The sequence below is a fragment of the Micromys minutus genome (genome assembly GCF_963924665.1).
Source record: "Micromys minutus genome assembly, chromosome: 22".
In the NCBI taxonomy this organism is placed as follows: Eukaryota; Metazoa; Chordata; class Mammalia; order Rodentia; family Muridae; genus Micromys; species Micromys minutus.
The window spans coordinates 18,424,518-18,445,221 of record NC_137957.1 but is presented as its reverse complement, the minus strand read 5'-3'; the positions used below and the strand labels follow the sequence as shown (position 1 = coordinate 18,445,221).

The window sequence follows — 20,704 nt, the reverse complement described above, 5'->3', positions numbered from 1 at the left end:
GCCATAGCATTCTGGAAGTGTTTTCAGGGAGTTTGTCCTTGACTTCCTCAAGGATGGACATGAGGTAGAGAAGAGAGACAGGGCAATCAGACAAGGGGCGTTTTAGGACACATTTAATAAAATAACCCACTCTTCCAAAACCTCTTTTGTACACGGTAAGACGGTGAAGAGCAGTCACAAGCGGAATTCACTTAGGTGCAGGCTACAAAGAAAAGGAACACGGGACAGAGAAGGCTCGGGATGGGAAATCACAGCGCTTCCCAGCGCTTACAAAATTAAGGTCAAAGGTTGACAAAAGTAGATTAAAATAATTACACTATTTTTCCAGTGACGCATTAACTTTCACAATGGAGGTACAAGAATCCAGATTCGTACGTGTATTTCAAAGATATAAATACATAAGGCGAGTTTCTTTCAATTCTGGGTATATAAACCAAGTACCATGCACCCAAGGTAAGTGTTATCACCAAGCTACGCCCTCACCCTAAATTTATATGATTTCTTTTGGGAAAAATAAGTTTTCCATACTTTCTAATGCGATACAAACAATGTACACAAACAATGACATCATCAAGTGGGAGAAAGGATGAAAAGTGTGGAGAAGCCATGCCTGCACTTTTCACAGTTCTGACTAAGAAAATAAAGAGAAACGTTCAGGGCTGTCACTTCTTTGGGCTTCCATGTGTATGGGTTAAGTCGTTTAAAGCAGGTCTAACTTTGGGGCAGCTGTCGCTGTGTTTACATCTCTGTACAAGTGGGAACTACTTTAAATTGTCAACAGACTGCTCTTAGAACCTGAACAAAACATTTTACAGAGAACGTTTGATGTTTCAGTTCGGCCGTCAAGGGCAAGAGCAGCTCTGTTGTTCGTGAAGCTTCGCCCGCAGAGGATGAAAGTGTACAACTTGTACGTACATTCTCCTCCATGGGAATGACATCGATCGCTACGGTTGCTGAGAGGAGCCCGTGGCACGCCGCCCGCCACAGCAGAACGTGGAAGGTGCTGGCTTGCCCAAGGTCCCCAAACTTGTCATTCACTGAAAAAAACGTTCACCTTGCTAGTCTGGCTGGACTCACCAGTATAGACTGGTTGGGAAGGAAAGAAAGTTCACTCTCTGGGCCAAAACCCCGAAGCAGCTGTCGGGAGAAAGAGGGCCACCAAGACCGAGGAAAACAGATTCACGGCGTTGTTATCCAGAATGGGCTTCCCTGCTATGTGCTTGGTCTCCTGGGTTGGGCTACTGACCACCAGACCAGTGCTTTCATCCAGACCTGAAACGGAAAAGAAGCACGTGACGGAGAAGATACAGATAACTGTTAGCACACTTTTCTCCAGAGGAGACAGTCTTTGACAGATTGATTCTCAGTGCCTTGTACAAAGACTTCGGGGGACAACTGATGTGTTAAATTAAAATTTTTTCAATATACCCCCCCATCCCTTGCACAGGTGGACTTTACAACACCTCAATGGTGGTCTGTCATATCTCTGGAGTTCCTTTAGAAATGGAAGGCCTGGCTTCTCAGTGGTTCCTCTCTGAGACAAACATGTGAGGTCTGACAGCTGGGATCACATCTGGCCTCAGAACTGCAAAGGAGGTTGTTAAGACTCCGTTTATGTGTCTGCTGTAATGGGAGGCTCAGTGTTCAGTACTGAGAGGTGGGGGTGGGAAAAGTGATCAAGCCTGAGAGCTGCTCTCTTGTGAACGGGGCTGATGACCTTCTATAAAGAGGCCTCAGGGGGCGGCTGGGCTCTTTGCCCACAGGAGGACATGTGCTGGCCATCAAGGGCAAGCCAACAGAAAGCCATCAATGGGTCCTGCGTCTATTAAGGGCTTTAATCTTAGTTTTGCCCACGATAAACTACCGACTTCTGGAATAGAACAGAGTAGAACACAGGCATGTTAAAACCCACACACATAGATTTTTTTCCTTTTATTTTTCAGAGTGTGTGCATGTGCATGGGCCTGTCTATATGAGCACACATGTGTGGTTGCATGTGGAAGCAAGAGGTCAGATTCCCTGCAGCTGAAGGTGAGGCTGTGGACAGCCTGCTGTGGGTGTTGGGATCTGGGCTTTGGTCCATATGACAGACAGAGCAGCAAACACTCTTAACTGCTGAGCTAACTCTCCAGCCCCACGAGTCATAAGAAAAATGACTGGTGGCAGCTAAGGGCTGAGCACCTCAGTGCCTCAGCCTGAGAAAGCTTGAGCCCAGGAGTTCAAGGCCAGCCAGGGCAACTCAGAGTGAGGACAGAAACTCATGGTGGGGATGGTCACTGGGACAGCAGCCATTCATGTGGTTAGACAAGTGTAACAATTCTCAGATGCACTTGGCAAAACCAATGGGAGGAAGTTCACTAAAATGATCTGTCCCTAGGATTAGGTGATAGCTCAAAATCAAAGCCTGTTTCTTACACCATAAATCCCGCTCCTTAAGACTTAGAAACCCCTCTGGATTGGTTTACCACCAAAGAGCAAGAGAATCAAAATTATGACGGTGATTTCCAGTTACTTCTGGCCCTTGGGGTTAGTTCCGTCAGTACATTTAGAAATGGCTTTCAGATTTCTTTCCCATTTCTGAAAAGAAGATGGAAGATGCTGTCTTACCAGAGAACTGCATTGTCGCCCCTAAGAGTGAGTCCACAATTGATCCGGATAACCCAGCCAGACCGCCAAATGCGATAATGGGCCACTGGGGAGCAGAAATGTCCAAATCATTTACAAACACCAACTGTGTGAGGAAGTAGGCCAGGCCCACGAAGGTGCCACCAAGGAGACTGGAGGCAAGTCCCACTGCTGTGACTCCTCCGTTGGTTCCTGAAGGAGAAAGGAGTATCAAATCATCTGGTTCGTGATCAAGCAGCGAATGACGGATACCAGGGGAGCAAACAGAACAACAACAAAAAACAAAACAAAAATCCTCACACCGGTACATGCCTAGTTAGAATAAATTTAAAGAGCACTCTCTGTTAAAAACAAACAAAACAAAAACTAATCAAACAAACAAAAACCAACTAATACATAGAGGCTGGCGACACAGATTATGTCTAGCACACATGAGATCCCGGGTTCAACCCCCATGCCCCCCAACTCTGACTCCACATACTACACACTCCCCACTCCCTGCTGCTAAGAAACAAGAATCAAAAACCTTATTGATGGGCTGGAGAGATGGCTCAGTGGTTAAGAGCACTGACTGCTCTTCCAGAGGTCCTGAGTTCAATTCCCAGCAACCACATGGTGGTTCACAACCATCTGTAATGGGATCTGATGCCCTCTTCTGGTGTGTCTGAGGACACCTTCAGTGTACTCACATACATAAAGTAAATAAATAAATAAATAAATAAACACCCTGATTGATGAAAGTTCCCCACAGGGGACCTGGTACTTGAATCCACACATACACTGTTCAATATTCATATCATGGAACCCACACTTAATCTCCTCAAAGTCTCATTATTCTTCATGGTAAAAGGATTAAAAAATCCCATTTTCTCGCCTTTAAAAACTGTACACTATCCCAAGTAGTCACCCTACTCTACACGACAGTCCCAGAAATCGCTTCTGTGCAGAGTCCCCACTGTCACCCCTTCTTCTTCTTTCTCACCTCTCCCTAGCCTCGGGTAACTTCAACCTTCTGTGAGATCAATCAGTTTCCCAGCCGATGCACGGTGAAATCATGCTGTGACTGTTCGGAAGAGTTCTCCAGGCTGGGAGGCAGCACTCGGTGGCAGTGATGGTGAATTTCACTTATGAACTTAACAATATTTAGAATCACGTGCTAAGTGCCTCGATGAAACAGTATCTAGATCAGGCTAGCCCGTGGGCATGTCTGTCAGGATTATTTGATCTCAGTTACAGTAATTGAGGCAGGAAGCCCAGCACCATGCCCTAGGCAGGGACCCTGGAGGGATGAAGAGTCCTGAAAGCCAGCTGAACACTGAAGACATGTGCTCCTGTCTGGCTCTCTGTTCTAGACCATGCATGTGACGGGACCAGCCGCTTCAGGTTCTTGCTGCCCCGTCTTCCTCATACTGATGGACTGGAAGGTGGGACTGTGAGTCAAACAAACCCTTTCTCTTTTATATTTGTCAGGGATTTTCTTCTTAGTGACAGAAAGTGAAACTGAGACACTGACATATACAAAATTCTGATCCCTGGTATCACAGGAGTAAAATAAAAAGATAATTCTATTCGCTTAAAACCGATTAACAGCCTTCTTTCCACATACTTTAGATTACTTATAAGAATCCCTACACTGGACGTGGTGGTGCACACCTTTGATGCTAGTGCCCGGCAGGGTAGGGGTTAAAGGATTTCTACCTTCAAGGCCAAGCCTGGTCTACCAGGTTTCACAGAGAAACCTTGTGTCCAGGGGGTAAAAATTACTAATACAATGTGTCTTAGTTAGGGTTTCAATTGCTGCAAAACACCATGACCACAAAAAAGTTGGGGAGGAAAATGTTTCTTTGACTCACACTTCCAGATCATCGCCATCATTGAAGGAAGTCAGGACAGGAACTCAAACAGGGCAGGATCCTGGAGGCAGGAGCTGATGTAGAAGTCATGGAGGGGTGCTTCTTATAGGCTTGCTCCCTTTGGCTTGCTCAGCTTGCTTTCTTATAGACCCCAGGGATGGCACCACCCACAAGGGTTGGCCCCTCCCCCATTTAGTACAAATTGAGAAAATGCCTTACAGCTGGATCACTTGGAGGTATTTACTCAACCAGACTCCTTTCTCTCTGATGACTCCAGCTTGTGTCAAAATGACACACAAAACCAGCCAGGACACAATGTAAATAGTTTCTATACAATATTGTTTATTGTCCAATCATAAAAAAAAGTGTTCAATAAAGACAAAATTCTTCTCTTTTTTTAAGATTTATTTTCTGTATGAATGTTTTGCCTGCATGCATGTCTGGGCACTGCCCTGTGCTTGGAACTGGAGTTCTAGATGACTGTGAGTTGGCAGGTAGGTGCTGGGAATCAAACTGGGTCCTTGGGACATTGACAAGTGTGCCTAGCTGCTCAGTTGTTTCTCCAGCACCCCTCCATTTACACTCTTTTTTTTTTTTTTTTTTTTTTTTTTTTTGTTTATGAGTGCTTTGTTTGCAGGACTATTGGTGCACTGTGTGTGTTAGAAGTGGGGCTCAGGCCCCCTGGAACTGAAGGTACAGATGGCTGTGAGCCATCAGGTTGGTGCTGGGAACTGAACCAAGTCCTCTGCGAGAACAAGCTCTCTTAACTACTGAGCCAGCTCCCAAGCTCCCTAAAAGTACTTTCTTTAGATATGTTTAATCCAATGTTGATGGAATCTGTAGTTAGAGAACACACTATGTTAAAAACGAAATTGGTCCTCAATACTTTATTGTCCCCCCTTTTTGTCCTTTTCCTTTGCTCTGTAGGCCACTCTCTGCTCCTTTATTATCTAAGTCTCATTAATAGTCTCTATAGGTACTATTTATTATCACCAATCTAATAGCCTATAGCAATTTTACTATTTAGAAGACCAAATACGAAGTTTACAAGGCTCTTGAAGAAAACATTAATTCAGAAGGTTTTGTTTCTAGTTTGTAATTAGCAAACTCAAATCAATACTCACCAGCTGGGGCTGAGGAGATGGCCCTGTCAGGAAGGAGATGGCCATGCCAACATAAGGACCTGGGTTTCAATTCCCAGAACCCAGGTAAAAATCTGGGTGTGATAACACGTGCTTTTAATCCCAATACTGGTGAGAGCAGCTTGTCCCTATGGCTTGTTGTCCAGCCAGGAAACATACTTAGAGAGCTCTAGGCAGGCCAACAAGAGACAGAGTCTCAAGAAACGAAGTGGACAGCTTCCTAAGAAATGACACCAAAAGGCTGACCTTTGGTTTACAAATGTATGTAAATGGAACACACACACACACACACACACACACACACACACTCACCAACTGGAACTTTCTCCCAGGTTGTTATTAGTCGAGGTGAGCTTTTGCTCAGAACTGGGCCAACTTCCGAAGCCCAGGTGTCTCCAGCAGAGCAGGCCAGTGCAGCCAAGAGAGACAAACACATCCAGGACGCAGTGTGCTGCTTGGCAAAATCTATAGGCGTTTCCCCGGGGCCGTTTTCTATCATGTAGAGCAGGGCCAGCTCTGTGGGCACGGCTCCATTACAGAACACCTGGACCCAATTCCTTTGTCCTCCTGGACCCAGGTAAGCAAGTAAAAAAGCAGGAAGAAAAAAAAACATTCAGTTACAGGAACATATACTTTTGGTTTCACATAAGAATAGTAGCTTTAAAAAAAGGTGGTAAGGCATCTTTGTCTACATTATATATTGTTATTGAAAAGCCCAGAATAATTAACAAAAATAGACTTGCACTAAAATTCTGCAGTTATTTGCTATTGTGATAAAAATATTACAGATCTGGATTAGGCTATGGAAGTAATCATTAAACAAAACGCATCTGCTCTTATAGCCTGACACGTTCTGATCAAAGCCTGGGTTAGGATGAAACGGTTCCTCTATTTTGAGTGACGTCAGAGATAATCAATTTTTACCTTCCTTATACTCCGAGTCTAGACGCTTCTTTATTTCTCCTCTCCATTTCGTGAGTTTTGAAGATGAAAGGAAAAACATCAGCAAAGAGGTAAAGAAGCTGAAATTTGCAATGGTTAAGATGAATCCGACCACCAGCCCTGGAAGAAACAAAGTAACCACAGATTTAGGATCTGCCCTAAATTTCTAACACATGCTCACCATTCCCACACAGGTGCCCCAGCAGTAAAGGGAAGGCCATTTTAACTGATAATTTCCAAACGAATTTTGATCTCCTTTCAAACACTGACAGATAATTTTAGACAAAACCTTTTATATTCAATTTGAGGAGAATGACTAAAATATTAGGCCATAAACATTTAAATGCAGCCCGAACAGCAGGCTAATCTACAGATTTTTCTTTTGCCAAGTCAGTAGCTTTCTGGGGAGAAGAGATTATAGTTTTATACGTTTATATCTTTTTCATTTCCTCCCTTATATCTTGGGATTTTTTAAAAATGAAAATTCAAAAGAACATAAGCTTTTAGAGCCTCTCAATAACTTTTATGACCATGATTTTCAGATTTTTATACTTTTCTCTAGTTTTGGGCAGCCTTTCATTTTTCAAAGGGTGACCCATTTCAAGGAAGCATGTAAAACCTGAACCTCAGTCGGATACAGGGAGCTTACACAGGGCACAGAAAGGGTTAATAAAAACAAAAGACAGATGCACTATCAGAGTATTGGGAAAGATGCTACTGAAATCAATTTCTTTTTTTAAAAAGATTACACACACACACACACACACACACACACACAGTAGCTGTCGTCAGACACATCAGAAGAGGGCATCAGATCCCATTACAGATGGTTGTGAGTCACCATATAGTTGCTTGGATTTGAACTCAGGAACTCTGGAAGAGCAGTCAGTGCTCCTAACAGCTGAGCCATCTCTCCAGTCCCTGAAATCAATTTCTAAATTAAGCTGAAGCTGCTGTGGGCTGTACGAGCAAGCAGGTAGGACTGGAAAGTGGCTCAGGGGTAGATGCTTGTGTAGTGTGCAGAGCTCAAGACCCAGGGTCTGATCCCAGGGTGGCCAGGTGCCAAAGTCTCTCCAGCAAATCACAGGAAAGTTCAAATAAATCCAGGATGGGGCTTTTAAAAACCACCCAGATAATAACACTTGGTTTATTGATTTTGAGAACATCTTGGTTCACTGAACCTGGTAGTCGAAGGAATAAGACAGCTTCATTTGTATCATGCTGGTTAGCTAATCCCACAAAACTGAGGTCTGACTCTATTTTTATTTTCAGTAAATGAGTAAAATAAGCATCTACAAAATAACAACAGAGACAAAAACCAAAGGAGGTGTTTGATATGAGGATAAAGAAAGTCACCCAAAGTGAGCAAAGGAAGTCAAGTCCTGGTGTACTGGCTCTAAGCACATCCTAAGTCCAAAGGAAAACCGCCCTCCATCTGAGAAAGAATGCACCAATAGACAGGTATCTTTTATATTATAATGAATCATTTCTAAAGACGTCTGCCTTTCCTGCCATTGTCACTATTGATTACAGTCACTCCACTTTTTAAAGGGTCATGGGGACTTGGCACATGCCCACAGTCCTAGCTATCCAGAAGACTAGGGGAGGAGGATGTGAGGAACCTAGGAGTCTGACACCAGTCTGTAGCACAGGACCTCACGTAAACAAACAAGCAATCAAACCATGCAAGGTGCCCCTCACCTTGAGGAGTTTGATGTATCAGGATGATCTGTCTGGAGTTACATACTGCTATTGGCCCATGTGACAGATGGGCGACCAGTCTTCTCAGAGCATCACATCTGAAAGTATCTGATAGCCATCCTCTCTTCATTGGTGACTGATATTAGTTTTTCTGTTGTGCTAGGGAGGGTGTCACACTTGCTGAGCCCTGCCCAAGAGAGGGGACCCCTGACCTGTTATGTTATACAACTGACGTTAATGTTTCTCAGATATTGTGTTCATCAAAACAGCTTCTTGGGCTGGAGATGGCTCAGTGGTTAAGAGCACTGCCTGCTCTTCCAGAGGTCCTGAGTTCAATTCCCAGCAACCACATGGTGGCTCACAACCATCTGTAAAGAGATCTGATGCCTTCTTTTGGTGTGTCTGAAAACAGCCACAATGTACTTAAATATAATAAGTAGATAAACCTTTATAACTAATGATGACTGACTTCTCACATACACTAACTACAAGAATAGGGCATGCCTGAACAGATGACATGTATTCCCATCCACCTGGTGGTTCTGCAGTTTAGCTGATTAATAAAGTGGTAATTAATCTCTAGGATGAAAAACAGCATTCAGTGTGTTTTCTCAGCTCTAATCAATTCAAAATGGAGGACAAAGCTGACCTGAGTACAGTGACAGAAGCAGGTTAAGACCAAGCTTGTGGGGATGGTGATACTGCCTCTGGCCTTTCCTGACACCCCGCCTTGCCTGTGCTCTTGGCTTCTGCTCACAGCATTTCCAGAAAGGCAGGGCTCTGAGAGGACCATGTCTGACTCTGTTATCTGCTTCCTATGAGGAGAAATGGAGTTCTGTGGCAGCACTTGAACCCACTGTGTTTACTGTTCCCACTATCACCATGTCCTGAGTGCCTAGAATGGTGCCTGTCACACATGGGACAACGACGGTCCCTCATCGCTCAGAGTGAAGGGGAAAATGGTTCATCATTAAGCCTAATTATCTAGGCCAAGGAACTTAAAATGAAACTCACCAAGTCAAAGGCCGAATAAGCTGTCCATAGCTAGACAGAACACAGCTATGCCGACCATGACTGAACAGCACTTCCTTGGAGTAAGTCCCTAGTACAGATTCCTACCCCTCCCCTACAGGACCCTGAGGTTTCTTTTTCTGTGTGTACTTTATGCTCTGTTATCTTCACACACTAAAGTACTTCCGGGTCAGAAGGGCTCTAAATATCTAAATATCTTCTGTAACACTTCCCTCTTAATCACAGGCTGACTCACAGTGTGATATGCACAGCCAGAACGGAAATGACATGTGGCAGGCAGCATGAGAAGCATTTTACACGTGGAACTCTTCATAAGTCAGCACTAGATAGAACCATTATTCCTTCCCATCTGTACACAGGAAAACTGTAACGGGAGGTTTAAGTGACTGACAGTCAGCTGCTAGAAACATGTTTCCAACTACTCTTTAAGTGACTGACAGTCAGCTGCTAGAAACATGTTTCCAACTACTCTGACACACTTCAGTTCTTTAAAGGAGGGGAGCTCTAAACAGAAACATCTCACTTTTAAATCAATGTGGACACTCACTTCCTAAGCACCTAGTTTGTGCCAGTCAATTATTCAAAGAAACAAGGGATATCAACCATTAGCTCTTAAGACATGTATCCTCTACTAAGTTCATCCCAAGCAGACCAAGGAGCACATCACCAGTACCAGAACCTTCTACAGAAATGGACGTACTTTTGTAACTCTCGGTCACTACTGAAAAGAAAGTAGGTTAATGAGCTGAAGACAGGCTTCAAGTGGTAGAATGCTTGCCCAGCATGCACAATGTCTTGGGTTCAATCTCCAGGGGAAAATTGAGCATGGTTAGGCATGCCTGTAATCCCAGCATTAGAGACCAGAGGATCAGAAGTTCAAGGTCATCCTCAGCTATACAGCAAGTTTTCCTGGGCTATATAAATTCCTGTCTCAAAAGGGGGAAAAAGAAAGAAGATAGAAAAAGAGAAATAAACCATGTGTTCCCTTTTGCATTTGCCTTAGGGTTTCTATTGCTGTGACCATAGCAACTCTTATGAAAGAGAAGATTAAATTGAGGGCTTGGGAAGTATGGTTGCACATAAGCAGACATGGTGCTAATGAGGCAGCTGAGGGCTCTGTACCTACTTAGGCAGACAGCAGCAAGACAAAGTACCATATAATAAATGGCAATGATTCTTCATTAGCAGACAACGAAGTCTTTATAAATCTGCGCTATATTAATGTCTACATAATATAGATACGAGACACTAATGGCAATCTATTTCTGAACAGAATATGGGACTAGCAGTTTGGCGTACGGACTCTGTGTCTTTAAACCCGAATAAAGGAAGGCCCCTGGGCAACAGTTTGTGACAGAGTGATAATACCATACTCACGATTGACAGCTTGCTGCTGAGAGCCAGCTCAATGGGAAGTCTGTGCAGGCTGGGGTTGTGACTCAAGTACAGTTCTAGTGTCTTTAGAGATGAGAAACCAAGTCCTCTTCAAGGCTAAGTGTGTGGGACTCAAAGAACCCAATGCCTCAGAGCAAATGGGCAGCTGGTTGTTTGTCTAGGCCAATTTTTTTAAGACCTTAAGATAAGTGATTTCAGCCAGGCATGTGGTGCACACCTTTAATCCCAGCCCTTGGGAGGCAGAGGTGTATCTCTATGAGTTCGAGGCTAGCCTGGTTTATAGAGTTCCAGGTCAGCCAGGACAATACAAATAATCCCTTTCTTGAAAAACCACTTCCCTCCAAAGGGGGGGGGGGGGAACAATCCAATTTGTTCTCCAGGTCCAACTCCCTTCACTTCCTAAGCGCTCTAAGACTAGGAAAGCTCCTTTAGAAGACTGCTTGCCAGCACTAGACCCTCAGGAGAAACAGACCAGACACATCCCCTGGAACCTTCACAAGTTGAGGAATGCCCAAATTCAATTCTATCAGACTGGCCCAAGTCCCAAATCCAAAGGAAGTGTTGGTAACTGTGTCCTTCAGACTCAGCTTACTTAACCCTTTGCTTTGGAGAGAACACTGACAGGGATTTATTGATTCAACTGTGTTCATGTTGAGGAGCAAATGGAGGGAATGAGGAGCTGGAGTACCCAGTGGATGGAAATGGAAGACTGGCAAGACTCCATGATTATCACTTCTGAATTATCACCACCACAGGCCAGTCTGGCTCTTGGGATTGGATCTGATATTTGTGGACTTCACTCTTTATCCCAGTTAAAGGATACATCTCTGCTACAGAGAAGGTACTGACATTGTAATCTTGGCCTGGAAACTCTAGCCATGGAAATATCTGTACATTCTCCAAGTTGTTTTCTGTGGTAGGGTAAAAAGGTTACTATTCTCTAACTTTAATGCTTCAAGTTTTTAGGATAAAAGGGTGAAGAAAACCCACCAATCCCTGAACAGGGAAACTAAAAGATCCCTGAGCTCACTCATGCTCAGGAACTGAACTCCTCCCAATCCTTATCCTGAACATTTCCACCCTGGAAAGTTCTAACCCCACCCGCAAGAAATTCCATATAAATCCTGCCTTCTACATAGTTCCCTGACCCAAGTAGAGGGAGCCACTCCTTCCCAACAAATCTCTTTGTGTGAGGTGTGACTCTGGTATTCCTTGGTTCCCAACTGCCAGGATACCTCTCAGAGGTTGGCTGTAACACTTTTGCTGGAACAGCTTTTGCCCGGGGTAAAAACCTCCCACTGCAGGAGCAGAGGTGTGACACTTTGGGAAACCATCCCTTCCTGGAGCAGACCTGTTAGACTTTCTCTGGGGAAACTCCAGCCCTGCTGCAGCTGGAGCAGAGATAGAACACTTCTGTCCTGGAGCCTTTCCCTTTAATACTTAGTCATGGCATTTGCTAATGGTCCGAGTATTGCCGACAACCTGTTGAGTCTCAGGCCAAGAAGGTTTAAAATGGACTCGTTTTCTACTGTACCTGAAAGGTTTACTGCACTGCAAGTCAAGGTTGGTTATCTGTGTGAAGTTTCCCATCTCCTTTGGAAGGTGTTCAGGTTGATGGTGAGTGAGTGATGTAATGAGGTTATATCACAGTAACGAGGTTACATCACTCATCAGTTTCAGTTTCTTCTCTTCAGTGAGGAGTGTGCTGAATTTTGGCAGATTTTCTTTTCTTTCTATTTCTTTTCTTTTTTCTTTTAAAGATTTATTTATTATATATATGGTGTTCTGCCTGCATGTATGCCAGTAGATCAGAAGAGGGCACCAGATCTCATCCTGGATGGTTGTGAGCCACCACGTGGTTGCTGGGAATTGAACTCAGGACCTCTGGAACAGCAGTCAGTGCTCTAACCACTGAGCCATCTCTCCAGCCCTTGGCAGGTTTTTTTAGATGTTCTTTTCCATAGTCGTTAGGTGATGAAAATAAAGGGACAAGGTGGTGAGGGGATACAGCCTGTCCGCTCTGAAAGCATTTCTCAGTTTACCACGCCATAAGGAAGCACCCCCAGGCAGTGAGAGACAGCATCATGAGTCTGACCAGATAGCCCAGCTCCACTGCTAAAGTTAGTATAAATCAAGGACTGTTAGCTGAGCTAACTCTTGACTGCTGGTGGCAGTATATGTATAGATCTCTTGGATACCTCCTGTCACAGAATTCTCCTTTCGGCTCCCCAGTGACTCTGGCACTGCTGGGTTTTTTTAATTTTAGTCCCAGGTGTTGATTGGGCCATTTGATGCCCTGGGTAGGCAGCACTGAAGCCTTTCTATCTTTGTCATCTTTCCCTTTGGTTTTGAGGTCCTTTTTCTTTTTTAATTAATTAATTAGCTGATTAATTAATTAATTAATTAATTAATGTATACACTTCAGACACACCAGAAGAGTGCATCAGATCTCATTACAGATGGTTGTGAACCACCATCTGGTTGCTGGGATTTGAACTCAGAACCTCCAGAACAGCAGTCAGTGCTCTTAACGACTGAGCCATCTCTACAGTCCGAGGTCCTTTTTCTATGCGTTTTTCCCCCCAAATCTCCAGAGGTCCTTGCCTCTTTTTCTCTTTTGGTGGATGGTACTTTGGGATCTTTCTGGCATGAAGGAGAAATCCACATGTCACATGTTTGATGTTTCTGATAACCATTTCAAATGGTGCTGGTCAGTCAGTGATTCATTACAATTCTTAGGTGAACAACACTTCAGAGCTTTGAAGTTCCCTCACAGCAAGCAGGAGAGAGTAATCTCCACAGGCTGTGCCCCGGGAGCTGCCTCCTCTTCTCAGAGTACCCCTTGAAGTGCAGCAGTGGGGTATGCCAGGCCAGAGGGGGGACTCTCAGAGAGGGCCCTGAGGAAGACTCATTGGACCCAGCAAGGATTCTTCCAGAAACAAATCAAAAGCACTTTTAAAGGACTTGAGGGCTGGCGAGGTGGTTCAGTGGGAACAGGCCCTAAGCTAGACCCTGGAGAACTGGTGGGAAGAGACCTGACTGTCAAAGCACACACTCAACTCCACATGTGTGTGCTCACTATGCCCCCCACCAATGACTGACTGACTGACTGAATGAATGAATGAATCAGTGAATGGGAAAAACAATTTCATGGCATTGACCCTTTTTGCTGTTAAGTCAAGAATAATAAACACCAATGCAAAACATGTGGTATTATAGTCAAACACTCCTTGTTCAAATTACTTGTTAAGAGTTAACACTTCCAAAGTGCTAAATGCCCAGCACATAGTAAGGATGACATTGCCTTTGTTAAACAAATAGTGCATAGCCATTCCTAATATTGATTGCATATTTATAATACCATTTATAAAAATTGCCAATTTATAACATAGCTAGTTAACTTTCATTCTTAACTACTACAGAAGAAAAGCAGTCAACAGAGGAAAAATAGTATTTCTCAACAATGAAGAGAAGTATGATGCTAAGGAACTCTATCCAATAATAACTGATAACATCCAATAAACACTGGCTTTGTCTAGTGAGTGAAGACCTCTCAGGTGTAGTGGTAAATAATAAAAAGCTGGATGATCTTTGATCTCACACTAGTGCCAGCTCCTGTAGGACCACATGGCATTTTGGGGTAGTAAGTACTCAAAGACACTGGCTTCTTTTGACCCAGCCATGGTCCACGACCACGCTAATGTGTTGCTTTCACACACTGTACTCCACTGCCCGGTAAAAACATGACTCCACAATCAATAACTTATCAAACAGATTTATATGTTAAATTCTCAATCCACAATCCCTCCACACAATAAGCTTACAACCGGTTGATAAAGATACACACTGCCTACCTAGATAAGTTAACCCATTGAAACCCCTAGAAATAATCCTAGCAACCTTAACCATATAGTGATGCACTGAGAGAAACATCCAGGTCTGCCTCCATGTTGTCTCCTCTCCAATCTTTGTCTCCTCCTCTTCTGCTTTACCAACTTTGTCCCCGCCCACTCCCTACTGTCCAATCATGTATCACCTTGACATCAACCTACACTTAGGTAATCATTTTATTTAATTTTCCCAGGTTTCACAGGGATAGCTAAACTTGTAGGACCTTTATTTTTCTTCTTATTTGAGATGGGTCTCATATGTAGCTTTGGCTGGCTTGGATTGCTATGTAGACTAGGTTGGCTTGAAACTCAGAAGAGATCTACCTGCCTCAGTCTCCAGAATGTTGGGACCAAAAAAAATCTGAGGCTGGGGACATAGCTTAGTTGGTTGTATGTTTGCCTAGAATGGGCAGAGTCCTGGGTTTTAGTGCCAGCATCCCATAAACTGGTTACGATGGCAGAAACTTTGTATCCTAGCACCGGTGAGGTGGAAGCCGGATAAACTTAAGTTCCAGCTTATCCTCAACTATGTCCAGTTTATTAAGGCCAGCTTGAGCTACGTGAGGCATAGTCTCAAATTAAAAAAAAAAAAAATCTGGGGGCTGAAGAGATGGTTCACAAGTAAAGGGCTGCTCTTCCGGAGGACCAGAGTTCAGTCCCTCGAACCCACATCCTGCAACTCTCAACCAAATACAGTCTAGATCCAGGAGATCTACATTCCTGGGCTCAGCAGGCAACAGCACATACTGGCAGAGGAACACATACTCACACACACACACACACACACACACACACACACGCGCGCGCGCGCTCACACCAATCAGTAATCCTGTAATCCCAGTACTAGTTAAACTAAGGCTTTGCCAGAAGTTCTTGGTCAGCCCTGGGGATAGGGGATGGGGGTGGGGACGGACAGTAAAAGCCTTTTATTTTTACAAAACTATAGGACCATGACAGCACATGCTCAGGGTCTTCCCCTGGCCTTAGGAAGGTACTTTTGCCAGTGAGTTTACCTGATGCTTATGTCTCCTTTGCTTTATGATAAATCCTCCAGGTTACACACTGAAAACCCTCATAGGAAACAGGGAGGAGGCACAGTTATTATTCAAATTGACCTTGCCTGCTTTCATTGTTTGGCTTTTTTTTTTAACCAACCACACTATCTTATCTGTGTGAAAGTCTACTCTGGTTCACGAAACTTTACAAACACTAATTTCCGTATAAGCAGAATAACAGCATAAAGCCTGTGCCCAATTCAGTCCTAAAAAGTAACCCAGAACAACCGGCTGGAACTGAGCCGTTTGAGATTACTGGTAGCAATTTCCAAGAATTATTTTTCTTACTCTTCCATTTTACACCTTAAAAAAAGTGTTCCAGTAATTCTGCCAGCAGGAGACCAAGCCAAGTGCAAAAGAGCCAAGGTCAGGGCCCACAGAAAGCAGTCCTGTTAACCGAACCACATCAATTACAAAGTCGAATGTGTAGGCTTCTCTATAGGCATTTGTTCCTGCACTTCTACAGAACGATACGCTGAATCACTGAGTTACATAATGCCAAAGTTCAGTCACTGACAGCCCCGGTGGCACGTGCCTTTAATCCCAGGACTAGGGAGACAAAGGCAGGCAGATCTCTATGAGTTGAAGGCCAGCCTTGTGTACATGGTGAGTTCCAAGCCAGCCAGGGCTACACAGTAAGACGCTGTCTTTAAAAAGTGTTTCTTTTTTTAAGATAAATAAACAAATCCAGTTATACTCAGAATTCAGAAAGCATAAGATTAAATTAAAAACCCACTCATTATATAATTATCTTAAACACCCAGAATGAAACCGTACCTCCTAAAGCCCCGCTGTGATCTAGACTTTTCTTTTTAAAGCCATTGCAGGCGATTACAACAGGAACAACGACGGAGAACAGCCAACGCCATGGAGAAACAGGCCGCAGGTTCCCTGGGAGTTATAAAGGTAGAGACACGGGCTGTAAGTGACTTGGACAGGTGCAAACACTGACAGAGTGAATGCTACACAGCTTGGTCTTCTAAAAAGGCTTTGACTCTATGCATGTATGTATATGTATGCATATATGTATGTAACTATGTATGTATATATATATATGTGTATGTTACTATGTATGTATGTATGTATGTATGATGTATGTATGTATGTATGTATGTATGTATCTACCTACCTACCTACCTACCTACCTACCTACCTACCTACCCACCTATCGAGACAGGGTTCTCTGTGTAGCCAGCTCTGGCTGTCTTGGAACTTGCTCTGTAAACCAGGCTGACCTCGAACTCAGCGATCTGACTGCCTTTACCTTCCAAGTGCTGGGATTAAAAGCATGTGCCACCACCACAACTCAGTTTACTAAAATATTCTTAAAATTCTTTTCATACACTAGGAAGAGCCAAGAGGGACAACTGAGCCACAAAAGACTGACAAAATCGTATTTGAGGAAGTGAAACTGTAGCTCATTCATTTGCATTAGGTGTTTGGTCCTAGTGGAAGAGTTGAGATTAGAAATCCTAGATTGGGGTTAGAGAGATTGGCTTAGTGGTTAAAGGAGCACCGACTGCTCTTCCAGAGGTCCTGAGTTCAATTCCCAGAAGCCACATGGAGGCTCACAACCATCTGTAATGAGATCTGTTGCCCTCATCTGGTGTGTCTGAACTCACATAAAATAAATAAATGCTAAAAAAAAAAAAACCTAGATTGTTTTATTCTATCAGAATGTTCTTCTTTGTATAGGCAAGTTCTAAACCAGCTTCAAAACTTAGTTCTGTAGTGCACACCTTTAATTCCAACATTTGGGAGGCAGAATTAGCTAATCTCTTTAAGGTCCAGGCTAGCCTGGTCTACATAGAGAGAGCCTGTCTCAGAAAAAAAGAAAAACAAAACCAAAAATACCAGTGTGTGTTTATCTGTGATATGTGTGCTCAAATGTATATATATTTGTGTGTATGTGTCTATAGACAGCATGTATGTAGAAATCAAAATAACTTTGAGTTGGCCCAATGGTTCTTGTGGATTCTCCTATGCCTCCTACCTCCCAGGAGCACTGGAATTATAGATGCATTCCTGTGCCCACCCTGAAGTGGGTTCAGAGGATTCAAATTCCGGTCCTCTAGCCTGCACAGTGAGCACACGCAACCCAGAGTCACTGCCTCAAGTCCCTGTTTTGAAATTTTAAACATCTCACTGGAAGTTCTGGCCCACAAAATTCCAGAACATAGGAGACTGAGACCAGAGGATTTGAGTTTGAGATCAGCCAGGGCTACAAGGTGGGGGCCTTGTCTCAAAACAAAACAAAAACAAACCAAACAACAACAGCAACAGACAAGAGTTGGATATAGAGCAGTCCCCGAACACATGCACATGGGTACAGTATATTAGAAAGCCTGGCTTTAAACCCCCACTGTAAAAGCCAAATCCAAAATAATCCTTAAAAACCATCACAGGACCAAGGTATGTAATCCAAATATATTAATGCCACAATGAAATCCATTATCTTGTGTAATTAATATATGCTAAGGAAGAAAAATCCGTAAAGGCTTCTCTCATGATACGGTAAAGTAGCATGTAAAATCATACACAACGGTGTGCAGTTGTAATTCCAGGAGGCTGAGACAAATGTAGGAAGAGTTCAACACCAGTAGGGGCTCACATATCAAGATCCCGCTTCAGAAAAGCAAAGATGTACCAAGAAGCCAAACAAAACCTGAGTACCTTCTTTCTGCCAAGTGGCTGTAAGGTACATTGAGGATCAAACCAGGCAAGCATGGTGACAGTGCCAGCACTGGACGTCTATTCTTTCGAAGTAACAAATTCTACAACTTCCAAGTATAAAGACTGTACTTTGTTATTTTCACGGGATTATGAAACGGCTAAACTGTTACCAATCTTAAAATGGTAAAAAAAAAAATCCAGATTGTTTCACAAAACTACTTTTTATGTCTTTTCCCCCCACTAAGGTAAACAAAATTACTTGATGCATGTATTTTATGATACGTATAATTAAATATCAGCACAAGAAGCATCATGAAGGGCTGTAAAGTCTCTAGACATCGTTTATCTTGTCACAGTAGCAAACTGGATCCAGGTTGTGGATTTATATATTATATATATATTTATATTATATATATTTATATATTTTGGGGATTTTGAAGTCGCACTTTAAAATTCCACCCATTAACTTCTAGCAAAACTTAAGACACTTTTACTTACCATAATAGGTACTGGCAGTCATTGACATAATCCAGAACGCCAGGGAAATGCAAATGATCAGGCTCAATATTACTATATTGGTAATCATCTTTATATACTTTTTGCACGTACTGTCGTCAAGATCTGTCATGGAAAATAGAGCTAGGAGCACCTGAGGGGAGGGAATAGATAGCATTTCAGATGAACCAAGTCATTCAAGTTTCTTGCAACAATACTCTTTAGAGGCACAGGGAAATACCAACATCTTCCACCAACCGAACGACAAAACAGAATCGTAAATCCAAAACTTCTAGTCACTGCTGCTGGCGCCGCGCTCCGGCTCGACCATGGGAGGTTAACGCCCCCCTTGGAAAATGAAGGAGCACGGAGGATGCACTGAGGACCCGCCAGGCCAGCGGGACAGACTACTGCTCCCACTTAACCGGACCCGGAAAAAGTGCAGATGACCGGTGGCCAATGGGCGACCAGCGCCGCCGAGCCCCGCCCCTCCTCACCCCGCCCCCGCACGCCGAGCTCCGCCCCCCTGGCCCCTGCGCACGGTCCGCCCCAGCTCTGCTTCTGCAGTGCGCGGCCCGGGCGAGCGAACCTGGACCTGGAGCGGCGTGGGCGAGCGCCTCTAAGGTTCCACCCGTCTGTCTTTGGAGTTCGGTTCCAGCCAGCGGGGGGCCAAGACCCCGTAGCTCCAGTGTCACCTCGCCTCCCTCCGTACGCATGCGCAGCAGCCCGCTCCAGTCACGTGACCCTCCGAGGCGGAAGCTGTACTTGAGCTGGGATAGTGTCCTGAGCATGTCAGGGCGGCTTTTGTAAAGCACCTCCATAATAGACCTTAGGACAACTTAGGTCTTGGGATCCTTGGACATCCTAGACTTGAAAAAAATTATCACCAGCATGGGTGGTGTGCGGCATTAAAACTTGTCCTGATGGGATAATAAAATGCGAATGAACTTTGAACCAGTAAAGGGTTGTAATTTATGAATAGATCATACCAGGAGATAGGGTGTCATGTGGAGGACATAGGAGTTTATCGTGTTGAAGTAGAATTTCTTAGAAAGTAGCTTTAAAAAATGGCTTGGCCCTTAACCTGGGCCAGATTCGACCGGTATTGTGATCTATAAACATAAACACTGAGCTTTCATCTCATTACTGTTCTAACACATTGTTGAAGTGTCTGTCCGCATACACTATATCTGTAAAAGGAACCTATTCTCCTGATGCAATTGCCCTCTCCTAGAGCTTACTGCTGAATAATTAATCTCACCCTTTCTAGTTCGATCTGAACTCTGGCTGGCTGCTTCAACTCACCTGTTCTGGCTCAGATTCCTCTCCAAGCTGCCTGATTCAACGGGGCTTCTCTCAACTTCCCAACAAATTGTTCTGCTTAGCCTCAAACATCTCTGGCAATTTGTTCTAATCATCGGACTCCTTATTCTCTGGCTTCAGCTGATCTGAAATGAACTTCACAGACTCTCAGCCCTCCCCCTCAAAAGAAAAACAAAGGAATTAACTTCACTGCTCCTTCTGTACTGCCTCTCAATTCTGACTGGCTCTCTCCCCTGGCGCTGAGGCTCTTAACTGGTTTCTCTTTCCTGTGCTGTTCTTGTAAGAGATGGATGGATCCTGTCTCTGACCCATTTTGTCAAATCTTTCGATTCTTTGTTACTTTGGCCCTCAATTAAACGTCATTTTCACACTGCCTCCTTGTACAAACTAATTTTATGTGAAAGGAATGTATTAAGGGCCTGTCTGTATTCCAGCCGGCATGATTAATGGGGTGTGGCTTGTCTGCATACTATCCAGATCATAAAGACTTTTGGATGTAGTCCTTTGCCAGAGCAGCCATGTTGCTGGATTAAAGCTCCTCTACAGTTTCAAGTGTGTGCTTTCACTTACACAGCAGA

The 20,704-nt window shown here is 43.8% G+C and overlaps 1 protein-coding gene across 3 annotated transcripts; it reads right to left on the bottom strand.

Annotated features, from left to right (window-relative positions):
* Positions 1–104: 104 nt before the first annotated feature.
* TMEM19 (transmembrane protein 19) lies at positions 105–19,530 on the bottom strand (the record flags this gene model as incomplete). Of its 3 annotated transcripts, none has more annotated exons than XM_080935264.1 (7): positions 105–1,272; positions 2,608–2,817; positions 5,933–6,187; positions 6,545–6,682; positions 16,413–16,526; positions 18,807–18,957; positions 19,393–19,530. In XM_080935264.1, the coding sequence occupies 6 exons, from the start codon at positions 18,934–18,936 to the stop codon at positions 1,109–1,111; spliced, it is 1,011 nt and encodes a 336-aa protein (XP_080791390.1). In that variant the 3' UTR covers positions 105–1,108. The 3 variants fall into 3 exon arrangements, with proteins under 3 accessions (XP_080791390.1, XP_080791391.1, XP_080791389.1); XM_080935265.1 differs by lacking the exon at positions 19,393–19,530 and adding an exon at positions 19,049–19,168; XM_080935263.1 differs by lacking the exon at positions 19,393–19,530 and having other exon boundaries at positions 18,807–18,981.
* Between the last annotated feature and the right edge of the window lie 1,174 nt (positions 19,531–20,704).